At 44.6% G+C, this 17,990-nt stretch overlaps 1 protein-coding gene across 15 annotated transcripts in view; it reads right to left on the bottom strand.

Annotated features, from left to right (window-relative positions):
• The window catches only part of F8 (coagulation factor VIII), a 147,270-nt gene that overhangs the window by 86,541 nt on the left and 42,739 nt on the right, over window positions 1-17,990 (bottom strand). For 14 of the 15 annotated variants that reach the window (XM_045029655.1, XM_045029649.1, XM_045029648.1 and 11 more), the window contains 6 exons: window positions 15,484-15,608; window positions 13,139-13,261; window positions 10,616-10,828; window positions 9,492-9,563; window positions 2,394-2,489; window positions 1,227-1,448 (listed from right to left, as the gene is read on the bottom strand). In XM_045029655.1, coding sequence (XP_044885590.1) covers window positions 1,227-1,448; window positions 2,394-2,489; window positions 9,492-9,563; window positions 10,616-10,828; window positions 13,139-13,261; window positions 15,484-15,608 — 851 coding nt within the window. Of the gene's footprint in view, window positions 1-1,226; window positions 1,449-2,393; window positions 2,490-9,491; window positions 9,564-10,615; window positions 10,829-13,138; window positions 13,262-15,483; window positions 15,609-17,990 lie in introns of those variants that run through there. The other variant, XM_045029657.1, reaches the window with a different exon arrangement.

Genomic DNA, 17,990 nt, shown 5'->3' with positions numbered 1-17,990 from the left:
GAGGTGGAGAGACAGATGAGGAGAGTGATTAGGAGAGGAATTAGATAGGTTAGTAGAGGAGGGCAGGGATTTATATGTATGTAGCCATAGATGACTTAAGACAAATGTACAGACAACAGACTCCAATGCAGCCAGATGGGAGCGGCATTACAGCCACTACCTCTGCAAAGACAGAATTAATTATAACAATGATCATTTAAGGAGCTCTATAACACAAACTCTACATTGAGGCCTGGGTTAGCTTCCAATTAATTGCTGCAGCCTTCTGGATAAATTTGTGTTGTTCTTTTTGCTTCTTGAAATAACACAGGAAAAAACAAATCTGGGAAAGATTCTGGACCAAATTCAGAGATGATGCTAAATAATTCCAAGTGGGCTCAGTAATTCTCTCTCTTACACCTGTATTATACTGGTATAATACCACTGGCATTCATGGACTTACTCCTGATTTATCCAGTGTAAGGGAGAGGAGATTGCTTTAATTTACAGCCTGTTAGACTTTCTAAGATGTGCTTATTTTCTGACTCACACATCCACTCATCAATTTGTAACCAACAGCAGAAGTTTTGAGTTTCCCCCAGGCCTAAAGGAGTCCAAGATGGCAAATATCACAAGTTTAATGGCTGGAAGAGAGGACAGTAGCAAGAAAACAGGAGGCAGGGGTAAGAAGGTGCAGAGGCGCTGACTTCCTGAGTTCCCAGGGGGTGCTTAACCCTGCTCCTGCTCCACTCCAGGCCCAGTCCCCACTCCACCTCTTCCCCCAAGCCCCAACCCCACCCCGCCTCTTTCCACTCTGTTCCATCCCACTCTTCCTGCCCCGGCTCATTCTCCTCCCCACCAGCGCCTCCTGCATGCCGCTGAACAGCTGATCCTCAGTGGGCAGGAGGCTCTGGGTGGGGGGAGGGAGAAGAGCTGATCGGTGGAGCTGCCGGTGGGTGCTGAGCACCCTTTTTTTTTCTGTCGGTGCTCCAGCCCCAGAGCACCCACGGAGTTGGCGCCTATGAAAAGGTGTAAGTTAAATAGCCCCACTCCCACTTTCAGCTCCTCAGTGTGCCAATTACACCAACCTTAGACCCCCGTGCAGATCAATAGAAGGGGTGTGAGTGGGTCTAGGCAAGTCTAACTGAGCACGAGGGAGCTGTGAGTCGTGTCACCTCACACATCTCTGATTCCAGCCCATCCTCTCTCTCCTGACCCCTCTGAGCCTGATGGCTGGTGGATATTACCTTGCTGGTGGGCCGGGATTTGACAAAACATTAGGAACCTGCCGCTGGTGGTGGGCATGGTCTGAGCCGTGAGGAAGGTGGCTGGCGAGATTTCTAAGGTTGCATGCCGGTGGCTCCTCACCAAGAATGTGTGGCCCTCAAAGAAAATAGAGTGCACTTCCGGGGAGGTACCCAGCCCAATGACATGCCAATAGACTGGTCTTTTCTGGCACAACTGGAGATCTGCCAGGAAGGGAGGGGAAATGCACCAATGAGAGAACAGCTCATAGAATCACACAGCTATAGCCTCCAATCCACCCAGAGACACCAATGGGCCAACCCCTGACAGGTGCTAAGCTCTGGGAACTTGTCATGCCAGGATCTCTGACTTCTGTTGGGAACTGCAGATGTTCAGCACCTCTCAGCATCTGGGCCAGGGGAGTAAGGACTGAGCAAAAAAAGAGGGACTGATCCTGAAGTGAATGGGAGTTTTGCCATTGACTTTAATGGGAGATGAGGTCAGGCCCAGATTAGGGACTTCAAGTTCTGGCCCGTAGATATTAGGGATGGAAAGGACTCTCCATCTGGAAACACTTGCTGTTCCTCTTCACTTCTCCCCCTGCTTTTTCCTCAGGCAGACTTTTGGGGTACTATTCTTGACTCTGCATCAGTAAAGACACCTGGGCACTTTGCCGCTGACTATCATGGGAGTGTGACAGGGCCCTTCAAGATGGAATCCAGATGTGCTGTCTACTCCATCCCTGGTCAGTGCTGGATTGTCCCCTGCTATATTTCCTCAATGGTCCCTCTACTCTAGTGTTAGAGATCCCCAGCGCTGAGCCTGCCACCCATTCATTAGTATAGTACGGAAAGGCTAAAAGCAGGGCCCAGTGTGCTACACTCTGTGCACATATCTAGTAAGAGACAGTCCTGCCCTGGAGAGCTCCCAGGCTAAATAAACAAGACAGACAAAGGTGGGAGAAAGGGATCCCTAGGGAGGCTAATCCACAGTCTAGTAGATCTCAATCTCAGCAATTTTTTCTTGGCTTCCAGTCTAAATATCCCTTCTCTTCAGGTGTCCATATAACCCTATTGTGCCACTCTAAGCAATCTCCCTCCTGCACTGCTCCTAGACCCCCCTTTTCCCTCATCCACCTTTCTCTTCCCCCACTCCTCAGCATCCAGTACCGGGCAGAGAGCCGTTGATATAGCCGTTGATAGCGTGCAGCTGAGCCAAGGGCCGAGGAGTTCCTGTGTGGTTGGGCTCTGGGTACCAGCTCTTCCCTGGGGAGAGAGACAAAGAAGTTCAGCTGGGAGAGTTTTTAGCCAAATGCAATTCATGGTGTGTGATCTGCTGAGGCTTTAGCGTCTGGAGCCTTGCAATCCTGAAGTGGGCAGCAGTGCGCTTTTGGGTGAAAGCCCCTCACGCTGCGACTCGGTCCCCTGACTGTTCATTCTCCTGAACTGGGGGTGCCAGGCCATGCTGCCAGGCCTTTCCAGGCCACAATCAGGCTGCTGGTCAAACTTTTTTTTTTTTTAATTCTAATTGATTTATCCTGTTTGGGTGGATGTCCTGGGCCCAGCATGTTTCTGTGAAGGACAGGGCTCCTTCAGAGCTCTGCCTTTGGTATATTTGGAGTGACTGCAGCACAGCACCTATGCACTGTTGTTCTGGGTGCTAATCAGTGAGGCCTCGATGCAGCAAAGCAACTCAAGGACATGCATGACTTGCAGCATGTTTGGTCAGCGGGACAAGTTAAAGTTAAGCATGTACCCATGTACTTTGCTGGGTCAGGGCCTTAGCACTTGGGATATTGTGATGATGTGTGCATTCCAATTCCCTGAGATAGCTAGCTAGTTAGATTACATAGAGGGGGTGTATGGGAGGGAGGGCTGTATGGTGATAGATAGATAGATAGATAGATAGATAGATAGAGTTGTCAAGGCTGATTCCCCACTCTGGTACTTCGAGTGCAGAAGGTAGGGGCCCACAAGGACTCTAAAAATTAATACTGGCCACTCCAGGCTGGTATTAAACTCCCAAGGTTACAGCTTTTTTCTGACCTTGGATTGGTAAACCACCCAAGTGAAAAATTTCTTTGAGAAACCAGGAAGACGCACTTGCGAATTCCTTCCTGTGGGGTACCCTTGAGCTCTTTCACACCCTCCTTTGGGGAAGAGCTGAGAAAGAAATACAAAGAAAATCAGTTGTTGCCACCAGCTAATAAAAAAAAAACCATGTGCAAAAACCTTTTAAGACCCAGAACTCCAAACCTGTTCTTAAAAAACGTAAATTTTATTAAGAACAGGTTTGGAGTTCTGGGTCTTAAAAGGTTTTTGCACATTTTTTTTTTAAATTTCAGATGTAATATTATTTTTTTATTACATCTGAAAACTCAGGCTACTGCTAGATTTAAAAAGAGCAAATACAAGAATTAAGCATTAAAAATAGCTCCCTTGAGGTCCAGCTTAAAGGTTACAAGCAAAACAAAAGCACCTGGGGTTAGCACAGAGGAATCCACAAGCCATAAAAAATAAAAAGGATAAACCTAATCGCGTCTTTCTAGACATTTCCTAATCTACTTACATATCTGGGGTTTTAGATGAGTAGTTTCTAGGTATGATACTCATGATTCTTCATACCTGGCCCAAAGCTTCTTACAGCATCGTTGCTCCCTGTCTGCTTCTCCCCAAGAACAACAACAGACAGACAAAAGGGGAGTCTTGTTTCAATTTTAAAAAGTTCTAGCCTTCCCATTGGCCTTTTTGGCCAGGTCCCTACTCACTTCCTTTTACCTATGCATTGCAGTGAGACTTTTAATCCTTTGCAGGTAAAGCAAGTAGAGAACAGCTACTGAGAGGGATTTTATAGCTAACTGGTTGGCTGGGCCATAAAAGAGAGTTACCCCCGCTTCATTTATCACAAGGGTGTATGGCATTAGATAGATAGATAGATAGATAGAGAGAGAGAGAGAGAGAGAGAGAGAGACAGAGAGAGGTGGGGGTATCTGTGGTAGTAAGGGGCTGATCCTGAGAGGTGCTCAGTTCCCATTGCAAAGTGCCAAGTACTCTCTATTCCCACTGAAGTCAATAGGAGTTGAGGTTGCTCAGCACTAGTAATTCTCATCACAGTCTAGATTTCCTCTATGGGTTTGACTGCCCTGTTGTCTGAAGGCTGTTTTTTCCATATGCTAGTGGGAATGAAGGGGCCGGCAAAAATTCTTTGCACCTGGACATCATCAAGTGAGTTATAGTCATGAGGGTCCTGCTCTGAGAATAAAACCAGTGGCCCAGTACGCTGAACCTTGTGGCCAGGTGGAGGTTATCTTCCAGAGCTGTGATGCAGGAGACCAGATTTCAAATCCCAGTCCTGGTGTCTCACCCCTCTGGCTGGCAGAGTGGGGAATCTAGACTACAGTCAGAGTTGGGACTATAGCATAGGGATACAGACCCATGCTAGCTTTGGTCTAGCTAGCTCAGGTAACAATAGCAGTGAATCCATAACTGCCAGGGTAGCAGCTTGGGCTGTCCAACCTCACTAAGGACCCTGGGTATGTGCTTGAGCAGCAAGCCTGCGCTGCTGTGGATTCATTGCTTATTAGATCAAAGCTAGTTCTGGTTTATCCCATGTGCTGCAGTTACACCTCCGACTGCAGTGTCGACACACCCACTGTGTTCAGTCTCAGCTCAGGAGGCAGCTCTGCAGCCAATCAAAAAAAGAGACTTTGTTCTCCAGGCCCACACATCCAGCACCTTCTGCCAGACTAAAAGCAAATAAATACATCAAAGAAGGAAACACCCAGACAGTGAACTCCAGCTACTCTAAGGTGCGTTCGGCTGGCTTTGTTTGTAATATTCCAGATGTGGCACAAACCCTCCCAACCAGCAGAATCTGACTGTGGGATTGTTTTGCATGAGAGTGTGAGAAATTGACATGCAAGTTTTTAGGATGAGGCTAGTTCTTATCTGCTGGTAGGCAGTAAACAGGATAATAAATTAGAAGGTGGTACAGAATGGCAATTATCCAATGAAGTTACAGCTGTGCTTGTGTGTACCTTATTAACCAATTAGCAACTGCTTGATTGCTTGATCTTAATTGTATATAAGAGCATGCTGGAGAGAAATAAATGACTTTGCTTCCAATCATACTGACTGCTGAGCTTTGTTCATGTACGCCTGCGATGCAACAAATGGTGACCCCGACGTGATTCGTATCGAATGAAAGTGTCGGTGGCCTGACCCAGGCGGAGAAGCCCTGAGCCCAGAGGCGAACGGCCAGGAGCCTGAGCCCAGAGGCGGGGAGTGCTTATCCGACGTGATTCGTATCGAATGATAGTGTCGGGAGCCTGAGCCCAGAGGCGAACGGCCAGGAGCCTGAGCCCAGAGGCGGGGAGTGCTTATCCGACGTGACTCGTATCGAATGATGATAGTGTCGGGAGCCTGAGCCCAGAGGCGAACGGCCAGGAGCCTGAGCCCAGAGGCGAGCGGAGGAGCTGCGGCGGGGAGTGCTGGAGAAGCCCCCGGGCATCCGAAAAGAGAGGCGCACCTGAGCCCTGAGGAGAGCGGCTATAAGCCGCGGAGGAGAGGGGCGGCTATAAGTCGCGGAGGAAAGCGGCGGCTACAAGCCGCGGAGGAGAAGGGCGGCTATAAGCCGCGGTGGAGAAGGGCAGAGCAGCTAACGTGAGTACCGCTGTATCAGCTGAAGAAAAGATAACACAGAAGCCTTTATTGCACATTATGAACCGACAGGGGGAAAGAATCTCCCCTGCTGCACTGATTCACTTATTAAGAAGAGAGGGGGAGTTGGGGAGGCTCCTCCTGACCGGCCTTCGGGCACAGGACGAGGAGGTGCTCCGCTGGAAGCGAGCCCTGGACGGGAAGACGTTGGAGTGCACGGCGCAGGCAGAGGCTCGTGCCGTGGCCCCGGAGGTCATTTGGACCTACAAGCAAGTAAGTTGTTTTGGCAGAAGCCCGGAGAAGGCATCCTACGCTGGCTGGTCTGAGCCTGGGACAGTGCCGGGAAAACCGTTATGCTTCTCCGGTATGAGCAGCAACAGCTGGGTGTTCTGACACAGGATTTACAGTTTAAAAGAAGCCAAGCAGGGAAAGTAAAAGAACAGCATGAGTTAATCGAAGACAGCTCATTCTTTTCTTTTTGGCCCCGGTCAAGGACATATTGCTCACAGCTTAGACTAATGAGAGCTGAAAAACCGCCCAAAAAAGCTAATGAAAGCTGCAAAATCCTGCCAGGCACTAACGGAATGTGTTAGCTGTCTTCTTTCACAGGTATGGAAGAGCTGCCCAAAGATCCTAGCAGCCCTGTCAATTTTGCAACCAGGAGACTGACTGCTGACCCATGATTTTATTGCAAAAGACCCCTTCACATCAGGAGAATTTTTCTACTGATGACTGGCCTAATTATTTTTTAGTTTCATTGTGCTTTTGAATAGCAGGAAAAAAGGACAAGGTAACGTGCTGGTTAACCTCTCCCTTGTCCGCTGCAGCCCCCATTGTGTTATTGGATTTTCTTTTTTTTTGTTGTTTTTTGAAAGAAGCAAAATTACTACAGGATGATGTCCTGGTAAACTTCCCCCGTAGAAGCTGAACCACGACGGTGGTGGAAAAGAAGAAAAAACACTCACGTTGTTGATATTGCCAAAGTCCAGAAATTCCTGACTAAAAAGACATTGAGAACTGACCCTGGTGAAGAAACAAAGAATTGTACACTGGCAGGAAGAAATTTGGGACTCCTGCTGAGAAATGTGATGTTAATTGGATTTTGGGATTTATTTTACAGGTTGCGCCCTGTGTTTTGGATAAAATTTTAGCATGTATTGCCCCCCCCTAATTGGATTGTAAATGATATTACCCCCCCCATTATTGACCCCAGTTTTTTTAGAGCCTAATTGTTTTTTGTTTTTAGAGTTTGAGAAAACTCAGCCAAAAGGTTTGTTGAGTATTCTCATAGGGGGGAGTTGTAGGTTACTAGGCATAAATTTAGGTAATTTGGGAGAATGACTTTGAATTTATGTGACCCGCAGTACCTTTATGTAAAGTGCTTTTGTTAGCCTTATTAGATTTTTGTTAATTTTGTGTTATGTGCTGATTATTGGGTGTTGTAGATTGTTTGATACTAGATGTAGCCTATATTTAAAATAGATAGGCTGATTGCAGATGTTGTAATTAAAGTTATATGCATGAGAATGTAGCCCCCACGGTGGGAAAATACAGATAATTGCTCGCAGTAGAGATTAGAAGGGTGGGGGCTAGTTAAGAAGTACACCCTCCTAGCTAAATTGATAGTGGGATAAGTTGGTATTCATGAAAGGAACAGTTTAGCAAAAGGAAAAAAGGATCGGGCCCAGGCAGGCAGGCAATAGGCAGAGAATCTGAAGAGGAAAAAAGGATCAGGCCCAGGCGGCCAGGCTACAGACAAAAGCTTGGGAATTTCAAATATTCAGGGGGATACTTGGAATGGTGATTTAAGTTGAGAAAGGTTGTTGTTGGAAGACAAGCTAGTAATTTTTAAGGAGAGTACAAAGTTAATTTTGTGGTTGCTAAAGGGAATAATAGCTGAATTTTGTAAAAATGCTGAGAGAGAAAAGTTTTTGGTGTTTTGAAATTTTTGTAAATAAATTTAGGCAAAGAAATTAGTTTGTAATTGTTTGGCTATGAATAATTTTGTTGTATTAGCTGAAGAATGTATATAGTGCTATGTAATTGAGATTGTATTAGGTTTTATGGGTATATAAGTGGTGATGTTTTTTTTTTTTTTTTAGTGTTTAAAAGCAGAAGCTGATAGTAAGAAATTTTAAGCTGTGATTAGCTTTGGATTTTAGAGGTAAGCTAGAAAGCAATTGTATTATTGTAAATGATTTAATTGATGATGTAATTTCCTTTTTTTTTGCCTGATAGTAATAAGGGTATTTGTATATTGTATGTAATGATTGCTTGCCCAGTAGGGGTAGTTTTGTTTTTGTTTTTTAGATATTAAAGAAAATTGGTGTTAGCTGCATAGCATTTAATGTACCATGCATTTATTTATAGAGTTTACATTTATGTTTTATGTTTTATGTTTGTTTGTGACATGTGTTTTCTGGCCAGAATTGTTGTGGTGTTGTTGAGATGTTTATGTGGTTTATGTTGTGTTTTCTGCTGTGAATCCCCCCCCTCAGTGTCAGTTTGATCACCTGACACATGAGAGATGGATTGGTAATAGAAATTTTGTCACGATTTGGTGTGCAATAGAGAATGGGGGAACCCTGCAGAATTTACACCATTTATCTGTTTTACCCTTGTTATATTTATGTTTGCTTTGTTTGGTACTGCTGGTGTTATATGTTAAGAATTGCATGATTAAAGGTGAGCCCTAATAGATTAAGGAAATACTATTTGGTTTGGCTGCACTATTTAGCTTTGGCTCTGTTTTGTTTAACCGGTTACTGTTGTTTTTTCTGCTCTGTTCATTTGGGCGTTAGGTGTGTGGGCGGAACTGGATTTCTTGTTCGTAATTCCTCAGGGTGGAAGCCATGTGTGCGATGAAGCTCTGAGGTTGTTTTGGGATTCTTCAGTCCCGCCCCCTGTAACGGATAATGTATGGAAGTAGGAAAAATCTGGCTTAGACTGTAATTTTTTCTGCTCTCTGTGTAATTTTTTGTTTTGTTTAAGCGCAAGCAGACAAATGGGAATGCTGGTGCTTGTATTGCTAGATTAGCTCAAGGTTATGCTGCTGTTGTTGTACCGGAGCGCTTGAGAAAGCGAGGGGAGGAATGTAGGAGGCTAGGGAATCACGGAAGATTCTGTTACGGTTTAGTTAGGCAGCTGGTGTTTAGATTTGCTTTTAGTTTTGCTGTGTAATAGATTGTAGTAATGTGATGCTATGAGCTGGGAATGTTTTGCTGTGCCTTCCCTTTTTTATTATGAGAAAAGGGGGGAGGTGTGGGATTGTTTTGCATGAGAGTGTGAGAAATTGACATGCAAGTTTTTAGGATGAGGCTAGTTCTTATCTGCTGGTAGGCAGTAAACAGGATAATAAATTAGAAGGTGGTACAGAATGGCAATTATCCAATGAAGTTACAGCTGTGCTTGTGTGTACCTTATTAACCAATTAGCAACTGCTTGATTGCTTGATCTTAATTGTATATAAGACCATGCTGGAGAGAAATAAATGACTTTGCTTCCAATCATACTGACTGCTGAGCTTTGTTCATGTACGCCTGCGATGCAACATCTGACTACCCTAAAACCAGGATACAGGATCTGGCCACCCTCATACCATGTACTTACCTTCATCAATCACTGAGAAGAGCAGCACGAATTCTTGCAACATGCTCTGGGTTCCGTCTTTGGTCAGGGCTCCTACGAGCAAGAGGAGAGAGAGAGGTGATGCCACTGTTAAAGAAACAGCAAGGGCAGTGTTGTATCTCAGTCTTCTCCTGGAGACCTTTTGTTCAACCTCTTGGAGGTAGCAAAGCCATTGCCTGGGCTTGCGTGGATTTATGCTGTCATTGCTGATCTGGGAGGGGTACTCAGGAGGAAGCCTAATTCTTGCCTGCCACTGCTCATGGTCTTTGTCCAGTACATGGAGTGATAAGGAAGTCCCCTTACCTGAAGAGCCCATGCTGTGGCCTGGTGAGCCTAAGAAGAAAGGCTGCTAGGGGAAAAGCAAAGGCTGCCACAAAAGCTCCCTGGACTAGATACTGAAGGGATAGTTCAATATGTCCTGTTCTGACTCTCTCTTGTGCCATACAGGATTTTATTTAATCACCTGAATAGCCCATCTTATCTAGGTCTGTGCTATGTTGGCATCACTTTTTGCTCCTATGCACTTCAGGTACTATTGGGAACCAAGTTTTAGTCAATCTCCATTCTGGCAAAAGGATCGTGCATAGAATAGGCAAGAATATCCTAAATTTGGCTTGGTGCTACACATCCTACATCATCTGTGTGTAATCTTTAAATCCATGCTGGCATGGCCCCATCTGTATTTGGTCTTACAAAATCAACTTATCTGCGTGAAAAAGCACCTGAATAATCATGGCATAGGTGAAAGCATTTAAAAAGGTGGCCAAACATTCACACCCTGATACCATTGCCTCAGTAACTGCTTTGGAATCTCTGGGAAATACAAGAAATTCTTTGAGGGAAACAGACGACCAAGTTATTTCCAGCATGGCACTCGAAAGGGTGTTAATTTTCTGGACTGGGAATGGATGAAGGCACCCTTTGGAAAATGTGTCAACCAGAAAATCTGTCAGTCCACAACAGATGCTGTTCCTCCCAGGGGTCCTGCCTTTGCTTCATACTCAGTTTAAGGAAGATTCCAGTTTTCTTTTTGGTCATGACCAAATACTAAACAGTTGATTGGATTAAACGACCCATTTACTTTTCCAATTCCCCATGCCTCTCACCTGGCCTGCAGACAAGCAGGGCTCCGATCAAGCCAGAGTTGATGTCCTTCACGCTGTCAGTGTAAGAGAAGTAGGAGGAGGTCAGACATGACGAGTCAAACTCTGTTGGTCCTTGGTCTTCTAGGATTTCCCAGACATACGTGTGAGTCTTACCAGGATCCACCTCGTCATCTTCTTTCTCAGCCTGGCTGGTCTCATCCTTATACCCTGCCCCTAAAACCCAAAGAGTAGACCATTTGTCACTGCTGACCTCATATCCACTGCACCAATGACCTGTCATCACACAACTGCCCTTTGTTTTATTATTATCATTCTTAAAAACAGTCTGGGCAGCCCCTACCTCATCTCATTCTCTGTGCCTCTCTCCAGATTCAGCTGGTTACCATCTGATACCTCTGTCTGACAGCTAGTTTTAGTGCTGTCAATGACAGGTTTCAGAGTAGCAACCATCTTAGTCTGTAGCCGCAAAAAGAACAGGAGTACTTGTGGCACCTTTGAGACTAACAAATTTATCTGAGCATAAGCTTTCGTGGGCTACAGCCCACTTCATCGGATGTATAGAATGGAACATATAGTGAGGAGATATATATACCTACAGAGAACATGAAAAGGTGGGAGTTGCCCAACCAACTCTAAGAGGCTAATTAATTAAGATGAACTGTTGTCAGCAAAAAAACTTTTGTAGTGATAATCAAGATAGCCCATTTAAGACAGTTTGACAAGAAGCTGTGAGGATACTTAACATGGGGAAATAGATTCAATGTGTGTAATGGCTCAGCCATTCCCAGTCTCCAGCCCTCATTAAAGATCTACAACCTATCCTGAAAGATGATCCTTCACTCTCACAGATCTTGGGAGACAGACCTGTCCTCACTTACAGACAGCCCCCCCAACCTGAAGCAAATACTCACCAGCAACCACACACCACAGAACAACAACACTAACCCAGGAACCTATCCTTGCAACAAAGCCCGATGCCAACTCTATCCACATATCTATTCAAGTGACACCATCATAGGACCTAATCACATCAGCCACATCATCAGGGGCTCATTCACCTGCACATCTACCAACGTGATATATGCCATCATGTGCCAGCAGTGCCCCTCTGCCATGTACATTGGCCAAACCAGACAATCTCTATGCAAAAGAATAAATGGACACAAACCTGACATCAGGAATCATAACATTCAAAAACCAGTAGGAGAACACTTCAACCTCTCTGGCCATTCAGTAACAGATTTAAAGGTGGCAATTTTGCAACAGAAAAGCTTCAAAAACAGACTCCAATGAGAAACTCCTTAACTTGAATTGATATGCAAACTAGATACAATCAACGTAGGCTTAAATAGAGACTGGGAATGGCTGATCCATTACATGCATTGAATCTATTTCCCCATGTTAAGTATCCTCACAGCTTCTTGTCAAACTGTCTTAAATGGGCTATCTTGATTATCACTACAAAAGTTTTTTTGCTGACAATAGCTCATCTTAATTAATTAGCCTCTTAGAGTTGGTTGGGCAACTCCCACCTTTTCATGTTCTCTGTATGTATATATATCTCCTCACTATATGTTCCATTCTATACATCCAATGAGGTGGGTTTTAGCCCATGAAAGCTTATGCTCAAATAAATTTGTTAGTCTCTAAGGTGCCACAAGTACTCCTGTTGCAGAAGATCAATGTTAAATAGCCAAGTAATGGGCTAGTTCATTATCTGAATACTTGTTTAGTTTAAACCAGCTTGTTACTGGATGGACAGTTTCTGTTTGACTTTTGCTGATTTTAAACTGGTGCACTAGAAATCCTGTAATAATTTCCCTTAACCATCCAATCACCTATCCATCTATCTACCCAACCCACCTGCCTATGACCCTAATCAGTGGTCTCTGAACACCCACCGGGAGTTAAAAATATGACAATGCTCTCTCTCTTTCCCTCTTCCCTGCCACCAGGAATCTCACTGGGTGGTAACAGGGGCGGCTCTAGGAATTTGGCCGCCCCACGCACGCCGGTCCCACGGCTCCGGGGGACCTCTTGCAGACGTGCCTGCGGAGGGTCCGCTGGTCCCGCGGCTCCAGTGGAGCAGAGGTCCACCGGAGCCGCGGGACCAGCGGACCCTCCGCAGTCATGCCTGCAGGAGGTCCACCAGAGCCGCGGCAGCAGCGGACCCTCCGCAGGCACGTCTGCGGGAGGTCCACCGGAGCCGCGGGACGAGCGGACCCTCCGCAGTCATGCCTGTGGCAGGTCCACCTGTCCCGCGCCTCCAGTGGACCTCCCGCAGGCATGACTGGGGTCTGGAGCCGGCCCTGGGTGGTAAGGTGGGGTTTTGTTGTTGTTTGTTTTTAATGCATCCATGAGAATGAGGTTTATGATGGGAAAACTGGGGCAAAAAGGTTGCTTTTTCATTTAGCTCTGAATGCAGCACGATATTCTTCAGCTCCCTGCTCCCATATCTCTGCCCTCATGCAAACAAGCACTGTGTGAGCTTTTGCAGAGCCAGAGATAAGAGGGCAGACTTACCCTCTGATGCTTTCCAGTATGTCACACCAACAGCATGGAGGCTGAAAGGGCGGGAAGCCAGATTCTTAAAGGTAACAACCACCGTGTCATAGACTTCAGCTCGGATGGTGGGGCCCAGGAGACCTGAAAGAGCGAGAACACTGCAGGGCAACTGCTGCACATACAACTCGCTGAGCTAAAAACAGAGACACAAGGGGTGTAGATCATATCCTGGAGAGGGACAATAGAGGCCCAGGAGTGTGTGGCACTTGATAACTGGAGAAATAGCCAGAGGTATGGGGGTGGGGGACATCACACTGGGAGGCCTAGGAACATAGGACTGGAGAAGAGACCGCTTGAATCATCAAGTCCAGTCCCTACTATCACAGGCAACCAATCATAATCTTATCATGGAGGCATCATGGAGTCATCGGAGCTCTCCAGGCAGAATTGAAGAGGATACTCTGGGAAGCAGAGAGAGAGCCCCCCTCCTGCAGCCTCCAGTTCTGTACAGTGTTCGGATGGATATTCTGTGTAGTGTGTGGGTGCTGGGTGGGATGGTGGCCTGTGCAGGAGGTCAGACTAGATGATCTGGTGGTCCCTTCTGGCCTTGGACTCTATGATGCTACTACAGCAGCGTAACGTGCTGTTGAAGCAAAGCCAGTCTCGTGAGTCTTTGAGTGTACATGTCACGAGCAGAATGTGAATTACTCTGCAGGTTCCAGGCCAAACTGTCCCAACAGGCAGGTGTCAGTTAGGATGATGTGGTATAAATCTTCCCTAGTTACTAAGGCGATGTGAGGGGGAGGACACTGGCAAGAAGCCATGTGCAGCCTTCCAGAGCCAGAGCACGTGTCACAGCATCCTGAGGTATTTATGGAGACTGAAGAAATAAAAAGCAAATTGAGGGTGATCCTTGTGGCTCTGAGAGGGTACTGAAGGGGTTGTGCTCTTAAAAAGCATATAAAGCTCAGACGCAGGGTAAAATTTTCAAAAGCACCTGACTTAGGAGCCTAAGTCCCATAGACTTTCAATCAGACTTAGGGTCTGACTCCACTGCAATTGGATGTGTGATTGCAGCATGTGTAGACATACCCAGGCTAGCTGTAATCTAGCCAGCTTGGCTGCCAACAGCAGTGATGTTGCAGCAGTACTGGCTAGTTGCCTGATACATATCCAGGGTTGCAGGATGGCTTTTACAGCCCACACAGCTGTGGCTTCACTGCTATTGGTGTTTGAGTTAGCTAGACCAAATCTAGCTTGGCTATGCCTACCCGTGCTGCAGTTGCACCTCTGATTGCAGTGTGCACAGACCCTTAGACTCCTAAGTGCTTAACTCAGTTCTGAAAATGGGACTGGAGCTTTTTGAAGATTTTAACCCTGGATAATGACCCCCAAGTACAAAGGAAACAAAATCCCACTTGTCTTCTGGAGCTAGAAAAATATTATCTGAAAATAAACATTGTGGGGTTTTCCTTAAAGAAAAAAACACTCTCTAAAATAACAGCAATATCAGCACAGCTGTAAAGGGAATATAATTTAGCAATGTGCTTGAAGAGGCTTCAAATTATTGAGCACTTTTAATAACCTTAGAGGCTACATGTCACTGACTTCAACCGATATTGTGTCAAAAAAGACCTCAAAAGACTCCAGAAAGATATGAGGAAGACAAGGTGGGTGACCAACACAGTTACAGTAACACTGCATCCAGCGAGACATGGCATGTGAATAGATTTCTTGCCAAGCTTGTCCATCATGCTAAGGATGAGCAAAAACCAGATCAGTTGCAGAGGAAGAAATTTATTTTTTCACTCAGAAATAAACATCTTAAGGTTTAAAAGAATTGTTTCTTTTTAAGCAACTGAAAGTTGTGGAAGCTCAGAAATGTTACTATGCAGGGGGAAAAAAGTGGAAATGTTGACCTGGACCATGGAAAATTGAGTTGAGAAAATACTGCATCTCCTTTTTGTACCAGGTTTGTGTTGTTCAGAGAGTAGCTTGGTTCCCTGGCTAATATCTTCCCCATTGCCTCATCATGCTAAACTTGCTGGTATGTTGCAAAACTAATGCTGCAGTGCATTGCAAGTCATTACTATATTTTGCAATTGATGGCTGCATTTTGATGGTGGATTAAGTGATCGCTATGTATAATTTGTAAGGGGCTTTGGGATTCTTTGGGATAAAAGGTAATCTATCTATCTATCTTCATCATTGTAGTATATGATATAGTATATCCCCAGTTAAAACTATATCTGTCTAGGTTCCTGTACCATTCTCCTCACCATACTATCTAGTATAAATAAAGACCATTAGATGTATATAAAGCTATAGATCATTAGCCTATAGATAACAATCATTCTCTTTACCCATCCAGGCTGGTTTGGGCTTAGTTTGCGTGAACGAGGAATCAGTATATTCCACAAACACCGCCTTCTTGTACCGAGTGAAAATGCCAGACATAGGTGACTTTTGGCTTTGGACCCCTGAAGCTCTGCATTAAAGAAGGAAAAAATTAGCACTGGTTGTACAGATCCATCTATAAGGTGTTTACAAATGCCCCTTTCCTCCCTCGTCCCCAAAATATCACACCCTTGTGTCAGTTCTAGTCAATACCTTCCCTAATACACCCAGTAAATTTCCTAATACCCACTGCATGAGTTTTTAAAATGTTATTACTAAGTTATCTGTAATAACATGATGAGTCATTATGGATTAAAATGCATCATAATGAGACTTCTTACCACTTTATACAATACACACATGCTGACAAGATCCGCTGATGAGTATGATTGATCAATTGATTGTGAACATGTGAATCTATCTATCTAAGGTGGTAAGAGCTTGCTAAGAAACATAAACTCTATGTGATCCTTTATCCTGCATAATACAAGGGCCCATGGTTGCCAGATTTCCTCAAACATTTATATTTACCTCTTTTCAACTGCAGGCACATCAGATATACTGTACCAGCTCAGAGCACCTAGCCCATCTAATCTAGCACCCTTCTTTCTGTAGGAGCCAGTCTCTCATGCTTTAAAGAAAAGTAAAGCTCATAATGTGCCTGCTCAGCTGTGGAATGCTTTTCATAAGGACCCTCATCATCCAAAGAGAAAGAACCTCACAATGACTGACATGTGGATTAAAATCATGGATTTCCTTCATGCATTAGACTATAGAGTTGTGGGGACACACAGCCCTTGTCTTCCTATGTTTGTACAGTGCCTTGCACAATGGGGCCCTGAGTTTGACTGGGAATTTACCACTGGGTTATAATTAGGGTTGGAAGGATTAGATTTTTATCGGTAAATGTCAGTAAATGTCAATTTCAACATACGCACACAAACCGATGCCAAAATATTTCCATTGATAATAATCAAAATGTACAGATAAGCACAGTAAGAAAAATGCTGCTTGAGAACTTATTAGAGTTTCATTTAAGGATATTTACTTTGTATATTTGACATGTGATATTGACAATTTTGTGTTCTAACATTTATAGAGCTTTAACATTTTTTATTCTCAACATCTACCATCATTAAATAATTATTACCAGACCCTCACCCCATAATTTCCTGTGAAAATTTAAATAGATAAACATAGAAAAATGCATAAAAATAAACAATATTATTTGTAGAAATTATTTTTAGAAAGATCAACTTCTTTCAAGCCTAGTTATAATGCAGCCCTTGCAACCCCCACTTGCGAAGCCATGGAGCTGCAGCCTAATGGGGCCAGTATATGCACAGAAACAAGCTGATTTGCAATCAGGGGCTGTCAGGCACAGAATTTTTCATTGCTGGTTCCACACGGTAAACTTTGCCAAAACACATGTATGTGGTTGTCTGCCCTCTACTGGTTGCAAAGTGTCAGACCTTCTCATGGAGAGGTGAGCTTTGGTGAGCTTCCCAATGAGCTTGTTCAGGAGAGGGAGGTTAGATGCTGAGTATTCAGATACTGAAGTCTGTTAATTATGCACGTCATTTCTGACCTGCATATACAGTGTTTGGCACCCCAGATAGCCCTGCCCTGTGTCCAATGCCTTGGCCATACAGTATTCTAGCTCTCATCCTCTCTGGCAGGGAGACCAGGATAGATTTTTGAATTCTGCTTAGAGATTAGAGTGAGGGCCTGAAATTAATTTAATTTATACCCTAACTAGGATTTGCACCCTGGTCACTTAGCAATCAGGCGCTATCTCATTGTGAGATGGAAAGCAGCTTTAATGATTTAGCACCACCTAGACCTACTATTGATTTTTTTTAAAGCTGCTTAACAAACTCATTATCCAGAAGAAATCCAGTAAGTTTCTCAGGATAACAAAGCTTTGAATTTCTCCAGGGATTGTAGAGGCTGCCTTATCAGTCTCAGTTCACAGACCATTTCCAGTAATGAATGCTCTCACTGATTGTTGCAGCATGTTTTCTTTGGAACACAAACCGGTTGCTATTTTTCCCCTTGAAGAAATGGAAGAGATTTCTTTCCCCTTATGGCTAATCTTTCATTTGTAATAACATTAACTGGCTTAATTTTTCCTAAAGGGGAAATGGAGGAGGACTGAGTGACAGAAAACTGGGAAGGGACGGAGTTATAGACACATTCAATGAACTATATGTCTGAAAAATTTCCCCAAGCTCTACTGATGAGTGACTGTCTCCTGAATCCACAGAACAAGATAGCAGCAGTGCAAGCATCTCCATGCCACCCAGCCAATATGCCTGTAACTTGGTCTGGACGGATTGGAGAAAGAGAGATGAATTTAGTCTCCACGGTTTATTCAGTCAATGGCCTCTTTACTGAGCTGGCCACTTAGTTCCTGTTATAGCTGTGATTTCTGTTGCTCCTTGTCCACTAGCAATTGAGATCACCAAACTCA

Source organism: Mauremys mutica, chromosome 9, assembly GCF_020497125.1.
Source record: "Mauremys mutica isolate MM-2020 ecotype Southern chromosome 9, ASM2049712v1, whole genome shotgun sequence".
In the NCBI taxonomy this organism is placed as follows: Eukaryota; Metazoa; Chordata; order Testudines; family Geoemydidae; genus Mauremys; species Mauremys mutica.
This window is presented reverse-complemented; position numbering and strand designations above follow the sequence as displayed.